Source organism: Dermacentor andersoni, chromosome 3, assembly GCF_023375885.2.
Source record: "Dermacentor andersoni chromosome 3, qqDerAnde1_hic_scaffold, whole genome shotgun sequence".
Taxonomy (NCBI): Eukaryota; Metazoa; Arthropoda; class Arachnida; order Ixodida; family Ixodidae; genus Dermacentor; species Dermacentor andersoni.
In genome coordinates, this window is record NC_092816.1 from 230,469,042 (window position 1) to 230,485,955 (window position 16,914).

Sequence of the window (16,914 nt, forward strand, 5' to 3'; positions counted from 1 at the left end):
CCGAATTCTACCTACCCACGAAACACGCAAGCAGCTATTTGATGTCTAAAAGATGTCTTGAACGGTTAATTCAAAAGCCTAGTAGCTGTCTTGATCAAGACATTTTGTAGCCATGGACGTCTAGAAGTACTTCAGTAAGCTCTGCTAACGTTACGCTAAAGGTTGGCTAATGGACAGCTTGACAAGAACAACTGAAGACATTTATTAGACATTCCTTCAAATTTTTGCGGCAGCTGTTGCAGTAACACGACGTTTTCCCACAGTTACAATTTATTTTAAACGAGGCATGGACATCAGAAAAAAAAAGTTTATATTGTCGGATAGAGTGATGCACAGGTAGTTTTTCCAGATGTGAACCATGGGAATGGTGTAGTAAGACCTCATTGGTCAATTAGTGCTTTTTAATTAGACCAATCAATTGAATGCCGCCCGTCAGAATTATTTTGCAAATGAAACAAGATCTGTATTGTATGATGATATCATTCCAATGTTCACCTATTGACCTAAACAAGAACATATCTGCATGAAACACGTCATTATTGACAAAACTTCGCCCTGCTGGGTTCCACCAAATTGAAATAGCCTCTAGCAAAGAAAAATTGTCAGTGATGCTGGCAAAAATTACATCCTGGTTTCAGCTACAGGGAGCACAATAGCATTACACCAGTATATGAAACAGAACACTGTGCTGCAATGAGTTAAGAAATAAAGGATAGTACACATCTGGAAAAACACTCTGCGAACCACTCTAACTAGCAATATAAATATATTTTTTCTGATGTCCATGCTTCATTTAAAAGTAAATTGTAACTTACTTTGTGGGTGCCTCTTGTAAGTAACGCCACATGCTTGCACAGCATCACGCAGAAATAATGGCCAGTTCTTCGGCATATCATCCATTAGTGAATTCCTTGTACGTTGCATGTTACCAGAACTGAAAGATAAATCATAATATGCTGTTATTTTTTTTCATAAACTGTACGATGAGCTTTTCATGCATCCTTGGATTGGACTTTCTATCCACTCATTCTGCTTTCATTGACTGCGCGACCGGCATTCTTCAGTTACAACTGTCTCAACTTGCCGATGCTCCGAGCACCACCCCAGTGCCCTTGTGCTCGAATTACGATGTGCGTCTGTCATCCGAGGCAGTTACGTCCCTTTGACCACCCAGCCACAGGTTCCTGACGGTGAATACGTGCTTCACCCCATCATCGACGTGCTTTCACTGTTCGCTGTTCCGCATACTTTGGTCACGTTTACTAATAACGACATCGTTCTCCCACTTCTGAATTTCAGCCTGTGCCCTCAAGTGATTCCGGCCGGCATGTTCTTGATCGGCGTTTTGAGTGGTTCTAAATTTGGCATTGAAAGTCTGAATGCCGAGAGTGGCTTATTAATGCCAGTTGCAGCTCACAGCTCTGGTTCCTTAACGGATGACTTCGCGAAAATGATTGCACCTGACCTCACCTCTGCACAGGCCACGGACATACGTCTCCTGCTTGAATTGTACAGTGACATCTTTGATTTCGGCAACAGGCCTTTAGGCCAAACATCTGTTGTTCTCCACCGTATAAACACTGGAGACACGAATCCTATTCGCCGGCGCCCCTATCGGGTATCGCATGCTGAACGTCAAGCCATCCAATCAGAAGTGGACAAAATGCTCCGCAAAGGGGTCATCGAGCCATCAGCCAGCCCTTGGGCTACGCCTGTCATCCTTGTGAAAAAGAAAGATGGTACCTGGCATTTTTGCATCGATTATCGCCACTTAAACAAGATCGTGCGAAAAGACGTCTACCCACTACTACACATTGATGACGCCTGGGTCTCCTTGCACGGAGCTAAATATTCGTCATCCATCGATCTTCGAACCGGCTAATGGCAGGTTTGAGTTGATGGACCACGAGAAGACTGCCTTCATCATGCAGGATGGCTTATATCAGTTCAAAGTCATGCCCTTTGGCCTATGCAATGCTCCTGCGACATTTGAACGTATAATGGACTCTTTTTTGCGAGGCTACAAATGGACCACCTGTTTTTGTTACCTTGACGACGTTAATTGTTTTTTCTCCCACCTTCGGCAGCCACCTTACCCGACTCGCTGCCATTTTTGCGGTCTTCCGAAAAGCCGGCCTCCAACCGAACTCCACAAAGTGTCAATTTGGGCACGGTCAGATTAGCGTGTTGGGACACCACGTTGATGCATCCGTTGTCCAACCAGATCCGGAAAAAGTTCACGCCTTGCGCAGTTTCCCTGTGCCACGGTCTGCTTCTGACATGCTCTGCTTCGTCGGCCTGTGTTCTTACTTTCGCCATTTCGTCCAAGAAGTTGCCGATGGTGCTCGGCCTTTGACAGATCTTCTACAGAAGAACAAGCCACTCTCATGGCGCCACGAGAAGGCTTACGCGTTCGCCTCTCTTATCGGGTTTCTGACCACCCCTCTCATACCTGCCCCCTTTGATCCATCTGCACCGACCAAAGTCCACACTGACGCAAGCGGCCATGGCATCGGCATTGTTCTCGCCCAACAACAGAATGGTACCAAGTGCGTGATAGCTTACTCCAGCCACCTGCTTTTACCTGCCGAGAGAAATTATTCCATCACCGAGCGGGAGTGCTTGGCATTAGTTTGGCCTGTCGTCAAGTTGCAGGAATTTTCATTTTTTGTCGACTATAAGTCTGGACATCTGCACAAGGATGCTGACTGCCTGTCGCGTCACCCCATGGATTCTCCCGATCCTGTTGCACATGATGCGGTGACCTGCGTGATGGCTTTCCCTGACATGACCGACATGTGCGCTGAACAACAACGCGACACATCCTTACAGTCCATCATCACCGGAGTGCAATCTGGCCGCACCAACGACATGTGCCACATGTTCGTGGTGCATGACAGCATCCTCTACTGCCTCAATATCAACCCTGATGGCCCTGAGTTTCTCTTTGTCCTTCCTCGTCATCAGCAATACGTCGTTCTCGAACAACTTCACGATGCACCGACGGCGGGACACCTTGGAGTTTTGCGTACATACAACCGCGTACGACGCTGGTTCTTCTGGCCAGGTCTCTACCACTCTGTATGTGGTTATGTCACAACTTGCGAATTGTGTCAGCGCCGAAAGAAACCTCCCCTGCCACCTGTCGGCCGACTCCATCCAATTGAAGTTCCCTCTGAACCATTCTTTCGCGTAGGCCTTGACCTGCTTGGCCCTTTTCCGACAACTAGAGGGAATAAGTGGATCGCTGTTGCTACTGATTACGCGACACGCTACGCGATAACAAAGGCATTGCCGACTAGTTGCACAACAGACGTCGCTGATTTTCTCCTTCACGACGTCATTCTTTAGCACGGTGCACCTCGACAGTTACTTACAGACCGCGGCCGCTCGTTCTTGTCTCGAGTTGTCGACGACCTCTTCCGCTCTTGTGCCACTGAGCACAAGCTGTCCACCTCCTACCACCCACAAACGAATGATCTTACAGAACGTCTCAACCGAACAATCACAGAGATGCTGTCAATGTACGTCTCCAATGATCACCGCGACAGGGATGCCACGCTGGCCTACATGACGTTCGCATATTACTCGTCCCGATGTGACACCGCAGCATGTTTACCCTTCTATCTTTTGTATGGTTGTGACCCCACATTGCCGTTTGACATCATCCTCCCTTCTGTGCCACGTGTTGCAACTGAGTACGCTCATGAAGTCATTGATCGCGCTCACATGGCACGTCAAGTCGCCGGATCTCGATTATTAGCCTCGCAGCATATACAAAAAGAGCGTTATGACTAGCGCCATCACGATGTTCAGTTCGCACCAGGTGCTTGGGTGGTCCTTTGGTCACCGTGTCGTCGAGTAGGCCTCTCCAAGAAGCTTCTTTCTCGCTACACAGGGCCTTATGAAGCCCTACGTCAAGTCAACGACGTAAATTACGAGATTTAGCCGCTACAGTTTGATGCATCCTCAAGTCAGACACCTGTTGACGGTGTGCACATTTCACGGCTGAAGCCATACTTCGCTTGCAATTTTTCGCCTACCACACGCTGTGACGGTGCTTCACCACCCAGGAGTCCTGTTACGTATGGATGAAAGAAGAGAGGAAGAAGACGATCGCGAGACGCTGGCTGCTGTGTGTTGTTGTTGGTCAGCCATCTTAACTATTCTGACTCATCTTGTATATATATTGTAAATACAGTCTTTCTACACTCCCAACATCCCCGTAACAATATCATGTGAACGTAAACCACATATCACATTTTTTACCAATGCTCAGTGCCACTCATTGATTTCATGTATGTCGCACGAAGTGCATGAAATCGCAGCATTGTGATGCTGCTATCAATACTACCTAGCAAGCTTGCTCAGTAGCATTGCAGAACCTCTTTAAATATGAATTTTGAGGTAATATTGAACAGAGCAGTATCAATCAATGTCAGCTACCTTACGATCCTTTGAGTATCACAGATTACTTTCTCTGAATATTATAATTTTTTATATCTGTGTTCATTATATTGTTGTCTGACTGTAATAAGCGGTTTCATAAATGGTGTGTTAAATTGTTGACAAACCAGCATGCAAAATAAGAAGTGTAGTATCAATAGGAAGGGTAGGTGGGCTAGCTGGTACTGCATTACAGTATTGAAATTTAGAGCACAGGAAAAAACAGTAGACTAAGAAAGGAAACAGCGCTTACGTTGCGTGTCCCTTTCTTTGTCTACTGTCTTTTGCTGTGCTCTAACTTTCAATACTGTGGCATAGTTTTTTTTTTTTATATGTTGCGGCAAAACACATTGTGAAATGTGCAGTGAAAATAAAGGTGGTTCTGTAGTGCTGACAAGTCAGTGTGAAAGCAAAGCACTTACTGGAAGTTCATGGACACCTGTCCTTGGTGTTCCTGTGGCTCCAGTCAGGTGGCGCCACTCACACATTGACTGTGGCCTTGGGCTGCGCAGTGCCTGAGGGGATGACGTACCTGTGGTGTCACCGAATATGAAAGAAGCTTGTTATACACATGTAAGGAACATCCCAAATGCGTGCTCACGTGTAGGCTGCATCTAATACCCCTGTCACATGGGCAAACTGAGGTGCACTTTGAGCGATTGCACTTTGCCGCTAGTGTCATTCGCAGGCTGTTACATGGGTACGCTTAGAGACGCTTACTGCAGAGCGGACTTGTCGGCGAGTGTGTTCAGCGAACACACTTTGCGGCAGCGAAGTGTGTAGCCTCGTTAGCAAGGAGTAAAAAATAAGCAAAGTAATATTCAAAGTGGAGTCACAAGTAATTCTTAATCACATTTTTTTTTAAATTGCTAGCATCACAAGGTAATAAAATGTGCCACAAAAAAAAAAAGTCCTGATTCTTTTATTTGACATGTGCATCTATTAAACCAATCCCGTTAAACCAAAGCTTGTGTGTTATCAGATCATCATTTAAAAGTTGGAGTACCACACTTCAGGATCCGTCAGCATTTTGCTTTGCTTGTGCCTAGCCACGACCAGAATCACCTGCCTACTGCCATAGTCTCCATTACCAATACTTGAGCTTTCAAGCATGCTTTAATAGATCATCTTGTACAATACCTGCTTACGTAAACTTTCACTTTTTATGTCAACCTACTCCCATCTTAAATGCCTGACTGGCTCTCTGAGAATAATAAAAATAACAAAGAGATGAAATTCAAGGAGAAACTCGCCTGAGAGTTGTCTAAGCATGCATTGTGCCACGTGCTGATCTCCACACAGCCCAATGTCATTATCAATGTTATGAAATTTGATCCAGCCAGTATAGGATTGCTACATATGCTACTTTTGGCCGCATGTAATGTAACTCTAGACCAGTACAAATGACAGCACCGCGGCGACATGTACTGGCGTGGACAGCTGCGCAAGGTGCATCGATGAGGCAAGCAAAGTACTGCACGTGGTGGCATCAGGTGTGGTGACGATGTTCCAATGGAGACAGTAACAAACTAACACCTTCCCACACCTAAGCCTCTACCGCGCCATACGCCCCTCACTGTACACATACAAATGCCTACACTGCGAGACATGCGCATCTTTATTCCACACAACATGGAAATGCTCCCGCATACCGACACTTCCCCCCATGTCCAACCCCACACTCGAACAGTAAGAGGCCGTGCTGTTCAGCTTAAACTCACACGACCAGCAGCAGCTGGTGTGGCAGCCTTGGGAGGCAGCGAAAGCTGCAGGAGTCCTGGACTGAGGACCCCTTCAAGTGGACGCATGCTCAAGGATGTTTATTATGTCTCGCATGCATTTTATTGTTATTTTTTTAAAATAAAGTTACTTCCTCCTCCACCTCATTATAAGCTGTTCTCACTCTTTAGTGCCTTATCCATCCACGTTGAACCATTATGAACAGTGACCAAACGTACTCCAGCGGTGGCTGCGTATGGCACGACTATGCGGACTGTACCTTGCAAGCGATCTGAGATGCCGACAGAGTGCCGACTGCTGAAAGCTTTGCATGCTGTGTGCTCACTGTTTACTTAGCGTCGAAGAGAGATGCGCGGACCTGTATCTCGAAAGTGATCTGTGAAAGAGGAAGGGTGCGGCGTGTGCTGAGAGCTCCGTGAGCACTGTGTTCTCACCGCTTCATTGGCATTATAGAGTTTTAGTTTAGGGGACGCAAGGCACTAGGGCCCCTAGGGCTTGGGTGCATTGGCATTTGCGTACGCAAGCAGACACACGTTATATGTTAGCGGCTTCAAACACAATCCGCACAGAGATCACATGCGCATGCAGCACCATCACCGTCTGATTGTTGCTATGTTATCATTCTTTAAAATATGAAATCAAGCATATGAAGCAGGCACGTACCCAGAGGGGGCTGCCCCCCCCCCTCCAGAAATTAAGCGGCATACCCCCCCTCCCCTCCCCGCCCACGCCACTAATCCTCACACACATTCCTAAAGTACCGCCACATCGATGTTGAGGCTTGACAGCTATTTGGTGGTCAACATTTTGCTTCCTTCACTCTTATTGGATGACGGTATTTATTGGCATCTCCTGGGGTGTGAATGCCAGTGTTGTCATCGATTCAGTGCCCATGCAATTAAATCGAGATGCATTCAGTTGTCACATCTATTCAACGGTCATGTGCATGGCTGTTGCTTTGTTAGTTCAAACTTTTTTGTTTAGGCTGATCCAGGGACCAGGAAAGGGATTCGGTTTGTAGTCAGCTGGTCTCTATGCTTGAGGAACGAGTTGCAGCTGGAGAAAATGCCAGTTCCGTTTAACTTTTCCTTTTGCTTCATTATTTCCTCCAGTGGCAACTCGCCATGATGCTGACAGATCGTCGGAACCATATAGCCATGATATAGTTTAGATAAGGGGAAAAATAAAACAATTCGAGACGGCGTCCGTTATCACACCCTGCAATAACCCTTGAGCCCATATGCAATATGACTGTCACCCGTTACCTCGTCTGGTTTTTCCCTAATTGTACAGCACTTTTTGTGCAAAACTGGCAACTGGAAACGAGATGCAAGGAGTTGAGATATTAAGCCAAGGCAACAGCCAAACAAGAAGGAGAAGCGAAAATTAACAAATTTAACCACTGATTATGAAAATATTTATGCATCAACATCTTTTTATTTAAAAAGGAAGTAGAGAAAACACTGCCGGAAGTGGAGAACAATTCTGTGTATTCTGAATGACACTTCTACAGTTATCAGTCGAGCTGCCTGACGTAGCCACTTCTCTGCTATGCTTATGTAGATGTTTTTTATAACCTTCCGCGGTGGGCGCAGTACTTCTAGAACCGTAGTGTCCTAGAAGTACTGCACTCTACGCAGCTGCACGGGAGTGGCGGCCACGCATCATTACGCAACTTCCCAAATAACAATACGAGTTGGTTTTGGCACTTCACATGGTAGAGCAGTAAACGAGGGATCCAAAAGAAGTGTGATTGTTCTGCAAATATATTGTTACGCATGAAGAAAATGAAGACCGGTGAACGTGCTTGCGGTCCCGAGTAGAGGAAGGAAGAACAGAACGACGCTGAGTTGATTAACCAGCTGGCCGCTCTTACGCTCACCTTCGCGACCTAAAGTAAACGGTCCCCTTCATCCGTAAGGGTTAAAAAACGGTCTCCTTCGCGCGTAACAACATATTTCTCTATAATTCTCTATTACTGGCGCATAATTTTATACGTTCTTCCTCACCTGTTATAGTGAAATGGCGAAAGCCTAATTCATTACTGAAGTGAAATAAAATGCTTGCTTCGCTGTAACTATTTATTGTCAAGTTTCACTTCAGTTGGCAGTGAAATTTCAGGAGTAAAACATGCTCAGCAGTGAAATGAACTGTACCGCAGACTTTTGAAGATTTAATTAATTAGAGAGTTTTATGTGCCAAAAGCACGATCTGATAATGAGGCACACCGTAGTGGGGGACTCCAGAAATTAGGACCACCTGGGGTTCTTTAACATGCACCTAAATCTAAGTAGATGGGTGTTTTTGCATTTCATCCCCATCTAAACGCGGCCGCCGTGGCCGGGATTCGATCCCGCGACCTCGTGCTTAGCAGCCTAACACCACAGCCACTAAGCAAACACGGCGGGTAGACTTTTGAAGAATTAAATTCTCAGGCTTCATACGCTTTGTCCATGTCTGTTGCACACCTTATTGCTTCCGTCTATGAAAAGGCTCTTCAAGAACAGCAAATGCTCCGGAGGTATCAAGTACACTGCCATTTTGAAAAGGACGCATGACGATGATTTTGTTTGCTTCAGTGATTGGCTGGCGGAGTAACACAACCTTGCGCAGTCCGTGTGCCTCGGTCGCCAACTGCTGTCTTTTAAGTAGCATGCTACTATACAAATCTACTGTAGGGAGAGGCCTTCGTCCTGCAGTGGTCATAAAATAGGCTGCTGCTGCTGCTGATGATGATAGAAATTGTTACTTTGCACTTTCATTTGTTTACTCATTTTTGGCAGTGTTCTTCCTACGCCTCTTTCCTGCACGAGTCCATTTGGTGTGGTTCCTTGTTTGCCAAGTAAAGAAGTGGTGTATCTCACAGGCGTACCACTTGTGAGATACACCTTATTGCATTTCTCTTTTGCAAGTTTAGGCATCTTTATGGCAAATGGCGGGCATTATTCACATTTGTACTAATAAAGGTACCCCCTCATTTGCTTAGAAAAGTTGCAGTGCGTTGCCCCCCCCCCCCCCCCCTGAAAATAAGTCCTGGGTACGTGCCTGACATGAAGTAAAGTACATTAATCAATTTTTATTAAAAGCAGTTAATATATATAATAACAATGTCTGTTGACACTTGGGACAAGATTTATAAGATTATCTACGTGCCTATGCTACGAATGAGGCCGAGCCGAAGCAATTCAAACATACGTTTGGTAAACTTTAGTTAGACGTCTCGTGTAGCATAATCCGTTGTGGCCTCTGTTCTGTTTATTTAGAGCCTCCTGCAAATTTTGACATGCCGCCATTGCGGTGACAGTGTGCCGGTGTGCTCTGCAACCAGCTTTTTTACCTTGATCTATCGTACACCTCTGTCTGTGTGGCGGGATGGTCTCGGCTGGTCTCGCTCGTAAGTTCTCGTACACCGCAAGAGTCACGTGAGTAGCGTGACCTCTCAGAGGCAGCGATGTTTTCGGCCGCCCCAACAAACCAAGGACGCAAGTAGATGTAGTGGTCTGTGCATGCGCAATACTGTGGCCCCTAGTTCTTGCGTACCCAAGCCGCTTGCATCCCCTAAACTAAAACTTTCTATTGAAGCAAGAGGCACCATGAAGGTGCATTCGCTGGCCGCTGCAGATGTTATCTTGAAAGCAATTGTCTTACGGGACAGACAAACGGTCTTTGTCGTTGGGTAAGCATAAAAATGCTTACGCATTTCTATGCAGCTCAGTGAAAAGCCTGCTCTTGAAGGATCAGATTGTGCCGGAAATATAGCCTGACCAGGAAATATAGTCAGGAAATATAGCCTGACCAACAGCAGGCTACTTTTTATACATGGGCGACTGCGAACCGACTCTGTGGTTAATCGTTAAAACCTAATCCCTGCCAAGGCTGTACCCAGGGGGAGTGGGAGGCAGGTCAACACGCACCTCCTTTTCTAGCGCGGCCATGGCAGCGCATGGCTGTCAGCGAGGCTGAGCACATATGCAGCCTGTATGCCCAGCTTTATAGCTAATCTGCCACATGTGCTAAGAGTGGGTGAGCTGAGATGGCATGGCATCGTAGAGAGGTTGTGGAATCTTGAGTTTCGGAGACGTGTCTGAGGGAGAGGCAGACAAAGCATTTGCTCCCCGCTGCCGGCGCTTTTCACGACAGCTTTGTGGGTGAAGAAAAATCAGACAGATGCTTGTGCCCGGTGTCCACAAATTATATTTTAACAGGGCCCACTCAATCAGGCGGGAGTGAGGGCAAGTGCCACTGGCGTTCAATTTTGCAACCAGTGATTCCACTGCTCGCATGCCATCAGCGTGCTGGGCATGTCGTCCTCTTCATTTGTGACCGGATCACCGTGCACACAGTAGTGCGCTACAGGGCCCCCCTTCTAGTGAGGAAGCCGTGAGCTAGACGAATGGCTAAGAGTGCATGGTGGTTGTGCAAAACGCACGCGGTGAGTAGGACTAGCCTGGTCGGGAGGGAATGTGACAGCAGAAGTGGGTGAGTGTCAGAGACCAAGTAGGCAGGCTTCAGACGGCCGACAGAGACCGTATCTTCCCATCTGTTGATGAGCAACAGAAAATTTTTAGGTTCGCATTTGAGTACTCTGAACGGACTGTTATACAGGGGCCGTAAGGGAGGACACACAGCGTCGTGGCGCACAAGGAAGTACGTGTGCTTTTCAAGGCCAGGGTTGACGTATACATGCCAGAAAGAATGTAATTGTTGGGGAGGAATGACAGTACGCATAGCGCTGCATACTGTAGCTGTAGTCGGAAACGTCAGCAGGTACGGTGGGCGAGTCGTAAAAGAATTCGCCAGGGACTCGAACAGTGGTACCAAACATAAACTCAGCGGCGCTGGCGGAAGAGTCACTGCGAAGAACGGTGGGGATGCCAGGCATAACGAAAGGAAGGCACTCGATCCATGATGAAGGAAAAGTCGAAGCCATGAGTGAAGCCTTCAGGTGGCAGTGAAAACTTTCAATGATCCTATTGTATATCGGGTGGTAAGAGGTAGCCTTGGTGTGATTGATGCAGAGGAGCCGAGAGAGAGTGGCGAACAATGTTGAGTCAAATTGGCGGACATGGTCAGTCGTAGCGACGGAAGAGACAGCATAGTGGCTAATCCATAGTGTGATGAGTGCTCAAGCTATCAATTCTGCTGTTATGTCCAGGAGGGGCATCACTTCAGGCCATCTGGTGAACCTGTCAATACCGGTTAACAGGTAGAGGTAGTTCTTGCAGGGAGGAAGGGGACCTACAATCTTGACGTTCAGATGGCTGAAGCGGACATTTGGGGATGGGAATGTGTCAAGAGGAGTCGCAGTGTGGCGATGCACTTAAGACTGTTGGCAGGTTAGGCAGGCGCGTGACCAGCGGCGAACGTCTACGCTGACACTGGAACAAACATAATGAGAAGTGACGAGTCACTGTGTTGCGCAAAAGCCAGGATGAGCCAAAATATGAAGAACATCAAAGATGGCCCGGCGATATGGGCAAGGAACATTAGGACGAGGACGTCCGGTCGACATATCACAAATGAGGGCCACGTCGCAGTGAGGAAGCAAGATATCTTCAAACACCAGAGAGGTGCTACTCGTGCGAAGCAGCTGGCAGTCATGACCATGAAGTCGATGACCGGTCGGCTGCGGTCCGTTGCATGGGTGGTGGAGCGAAAAATTGCGCCGGCAATGGCATTGGATTTTCCACTGATGTGAGGAATGTCTCTGGTGTATTCAGAAATGTAGGCGAGCTGTTTGATTGAGCGCAGGAGGTGCTGCTGGACACTAGGGTGGAAGTCAGTGGTTTATGGTCAGTAAGGATAAGCGTCCCTCGAGAAAATGTCGAAAGTGCTTCACAGCCAAATAGATGCTGAGCAGCTCTCAGCTGAACGTGCTGTAGTGGCACTCACGGAGGGCAAGCTTCTTAGAAAAGAAGGCAATGGGTTGCCAAGCACCAGAAACTAACTGCTGCAAGACTGTGCCAACAGTGCTGTTCGATGCGTGAACCATGAAGGATGTTGGGGGGTCGCATTTGGGGGTGGACTAGGAGCGTCATGCAGGCAACGGCTTCTTTGATGCCTCTAAACATGTGGTCAGTGGTGTCGTTCCAGGCCACAGGAGTATTCAGTGTCTTGAGACCCAAGAGAATGTCATGGAGAGGCTGCAGTATATTGGCGCAGTGAGGAATAAAACGGCGGTATGTCATGGCCGAGAAATTCGTGCAATTGCCTTATGGTGGATTGCCGAGGAAACTTGCAGAAGGCTGTGACGCAGGTTGGGAGTGGACAAATGCAATGTCCATTGACGCGACATCCGAGGAAATTCAACTCTGTAACGCCGAACTCGCTGTTCGGACTGTTAACAACAGGACTGAACTTGCAGAGTCTTGCGAGCACTTGACGTAGATGGAGCTTGTGACCTTCGGCGGTGGTGCTGTAGATGAGGATGTCATCAATACAGGCAACACAGCACGTCAAGCCACACAATACCTGGTAAACAAAACACTGAAAGGTCTGGGCCATGTTACAAAGACTGAAAGGCATCTGCAGATATTCAAACAGGCCAAAGGGTGTTACTGGTGGTCTAGGGAATATCTGAGAATTCTACAGGAACCTGGTGGTAGACTTTCACCAGGTTGACCTTGCTAAGAATGGTGCAGCTGTGCAGTGCCGATGCAATACCTTGAATGTGGAGTATTGGGTATTGGTCCGGGACAGTGGCCTTGTTGAGAGCATGGTAATCTCTGCAGGGGCGCCAGTCACCGGTCTTCTTGGGCACCATATGGAGTGACGAGGCCCAAGGGCTGGAGGAGGGACGAATGAAGCCAAGGTCAAGCATGTGTTCAAACCTTAGTGGCAGCTAGACGATCCAGCACAAGGCAACGAGCCCGAGCAAATGCAGGAGGGCCAGTCTTGACGATATAATGTGTCATGCGGTGAGCGACCAAGGACTGAAAGGAGTGGGGTCGGAAAGACATCCAGAAACTCAGCAAGGACGGCTGACCGAGGGTTGGGAATGGCCATGTGCTCCTGGAGAAGCCGAAGCGGTGGAGCACAACAGGAAACTCCTTGGGCAGTTAAGCTCGTTTCGGAGTCCAAGATGCGGCTGTGCCGCAAGTCAACGACAAGGTTGTAGTGCCAAAGGAAGTCGGCTCCAATGATGGCCTGACGCATGGCCGCGATGACAAATATCTAGCGAAAAGTACCGTGTTTACTCGATTCTAATGCGCTCTTGATTGTAATGTGCACCCGTTTTCCACAACCAAAAAAAGAAAGGGGAACAAAAATCTTGATTGTAACGCGAACCTGTTTGCCATGACCTAAAATAAGAAAAGTCCTTTGCAGTACCGTGCACCTCATTCTTTCATACAGAAATACAACTTTCTCTCATTTAGAAAAAATCAAAGATTTGCTCCCAATGCACTAAAGTTGCGATAAATAAAAAAAGTCACAGTTTGAAAGGCAAAACATCGATCACGATAGCAAATTAGCAGACAGCTATACAAAAAGTAAGGATAGTAGTTTTATCCTCCATATAAACTTTTGCACATTCGCTTATTAGCTCAATTAACAAGCATGGTGTCACGTACACACGAGCAAACATGAACACGCCTCACTCAATGAACGCGGAAACTCTTTATCATAACGCTGGAGCGAGGAAGTGCGGTAGCAGGAGCAAGGGAAATGACCTTTGTGCACCCTCTCGCTTCGACACAAACTAAGCAATGAGAAACACAGCTAGGTGCGCCTAGATGCGCAGACTCTTGTCTCTGTTGCAGATTGCTTTCAATATAGAGGCCACACAGCCACGCCGTATGTAGGAGCCGCCAGTGTAGAATGCCTCTCCTGTTTGCGCCAGTCCCACATGCAAGTTTCGGTAACTCCGAACGCCCATGATGTGGCCCGATTTTCATCCGTCTTCGTGCACGTGATCGCTTTTTTTTTAAATTGCGGCATCATGATGAACTCGGCATGTCTTTGCAGTTGGCACTTCCATGCTGATAGAACATATGCAGAAAACAGGAAGATAGACAGTGCACTAACGTAAGCCAAAGGAAGCATTGCCTAAGCACACGTATTGCAGCACATGGAGGAAGCTATGGCAGCTAGGCTCAAAGCACGAGGTGGCCATTTTGAAATGCCGATGGTGATATGGTAATGCTGATTTAGCGTCATACTTGATTCTAATGAGCATGCCATCTTTAGACCCGTTTTATGGAAAACAAAGAGTGCGTTAGATTCGAGTAAATACGCACCATATTTATTCGAATCTAACGCGCACTTTTTTTCTGGGGCCGACGACAAGAGTCACCAACTTTTGGCTGTAGGCCCGGATGGTCGATCCATTGATCGACGTGAGAGGAGGCGAGTTGAGAAGACGGCAGCGCTCAGCCAATGTAGCAGAAAGGATGCAAATCTCGGCGCCAGTGTCGACGAGATGGCAGACTTTGGTGACTTTGGTGACGCGGTCAGTGACGTGGAAAATTCAACTGGACCTGGGGCCGGGAACAGCGGTCGCCGTCAGTGTTTGACCCAACCATTTCCTCCATGCGAGCAGGGCTAGCAGCACTGGTTTGTGTGAGCGCCATAGCAATGGTGGTACCAGCAAAGAATATGGGAGGAGGAGAACGGCATCCAGAGTGAACGGGGCTGGGGCAGAGAGGCCGCAACAAAGAACACGGCCGGCATGTTCCGATGGCTGTGACCTCAGCTGTCAGTCAACCTACTTGCCGTGTGAGCTCCTCGTTAGCTTTGAGGAAATGTGCATAGCTGTCGCAAGCGGCTGCACCGTGCGACGGAGAGTCAGGAGGGCGATGCACTGTGGCCATGGAGGAAAAACTGACATCCATAATCTTGTTGGCCAACTGAGCCAGTGATTCTAATGTCGAGGATGAAGACGCGGTCAGGATCAAATGCAGCTGTGGTTGAAGGCGCTGCAGGAAAAGGTCCCGAAGTGTGCTGTCAGTTGAAGGGAGCCACGTTTCCAGCCAAGGCTTGTATGCGACGCAATAAGTCGGTAGGTTTGCGGTCGTCAAGCTCCTCCCAATGTAAGAAGTTGCTGTAATCGACGCTGCTCCGTTTCTGCGGTGCACTAGATGAGCATTGCCTTAAGGTGGTCAGCGTTGCCTTAAGCTGCTGAACCTAATGGGATCTTGTGCCATGAGCTTTGTACTGCGGCTGTGATCAGTAAACCACGGTGCATCAACGCAGCTGTCTACGGTGATCGCTACGGACGGCGCTTGCATCGACTTCTGGCTTATGTGCCGGTACCCAGTGGCGGCGATCAGCTACAAAGGGCCCTGTGGATTGTGCATCGTTGGGATTTGCGGCATTTGTGAAAAGCGCTAAACATCGTTCTTCTGCCTTTTATAGGTGAGTGCAGGTTCATAGTGTTGTAAACTGTATCTCAGTGCACGTTGTGGGGATGCGCGACTCTCACGCGTCCCCTGATATGTTGGTTTTCCCGCACGGCTCGCGTGGCCTGGCGCCCACGGCGGTCGGAGTGGTTGAGGCGCAGTACGAGAGATGGCGCAAGTGTTGCGCTGCTAACGCCGCCGACAGGCGGGGTTACTTGGGCGTCAAAAGACAAGGCACTTGCTCTTGGGTTCGAGATTGTCGAGCGGCGCGGACGTCCCGCGCGGGTGCCGATCCATGCTTCTGCGAGACCGCCTCGCGTGGCCTGCCTTCGAACGCGCCACTGTTCGTGTGACCGTACGCACGAACGACTAGGCATTGGGATCCAGCATGGAGCGAACATATTCGCTTGCTATCCGGTCGCTGTGAATCAGACTTCTAGATTTGTCGCGCGTCCATCGGCATGTTTTGTGGATAGCAACTCGGCTAGCAGGCATTGATCTATGAAAGGTGCAATAAATGCCCTGGTGATTGTTTGCACTACTGTGTTGTCGTTCCTTTGTCCCAAGAGCATGGGAGGAGAGACCCCACAACGTCCAAATCCTAAACCCAGTGCCTATGATTATATGTGTACAGCTTGGGTGTTGACACTGTCACATATTGAGTGCGCATAGGTAGCCATAGCCAACGACTACAGTGTAGCAGTCGTGAAAGGCTTCGTTTTCATGCAGCTGCTGGTTTCTTTGCTACATGGTGCCCAAGAGGCCGACTGATTGTTTTTATGTTTTCTGCGGCTTATCTCCTAATCTGCACCGGTGACATTGAAGTGAATCCCGGCCCTGACAAGATAGACAAGGTTCTTGATGCCCCAAAGGATGCCGAATCTGCACGTGAAAAATTTCAAAAAAGAAATCAGCAGTAAGATGAAGGGCATTTTATTAGGTTTAACTGACCTTAAGGAACGCCTTTCAAAAGTGGAAGCTTTGCTAGACGATTCTTTGGATAATGCCACAGCGTTATCCGAAGTCTAAAAAAGGTGTCGATGATATCAAAAGTGATCTTTCATCCTTTTCTGATAGGCGGGATTCTTAATTAAACATAGTTGAACTCGTTGATGACATCAACAATCGCATGTGCAGAAAAAATTTAACATTCAAAGGCTTGCCCGAGGCAGAGAAGGAAGACTACGGGGCTTCTCAAGTTGTCATTGAAAGGTTCTGCAGAGATCACCTTGGCCTCGATGTAACGGATATTGAATGTGCACATTGCACTGGGTCTCGCACGCAAGGGCAGCACCGGTCAGTAATAGTGAAGTTTCTAAATTACAAGACAAAATGCAGTATTCTGGCTAATTCCTACAAGCTAAAAAATTTTAAATTAAAGGTTTGGATA

At 47.8% G+C, this 16,914-nt stretch overlaps 1 protein-coding gene across 1 annotated transcript in view; it reads right to left on the reverse strand.

Annotated features, from left to right (window-relative positions):
* The window catches only part of Git (ARF GTPase-activating protein GIT1), a 306,764-nt gene that overhangs the window by 22,733 nt on the left and 267,117 nt on the right, over positions 1–16,914 (reverse strand). The window contains exon 14 of the mRNA XM_050183502.3: positions 4,869–4,978. Coding sequence (XP_050039459.2) covers positions 4,869–4,978 — 110 coding nt within the window. The remainder of the gene's footprint in view (positions 1–4,868; positions 4,979–16,914) is intronic.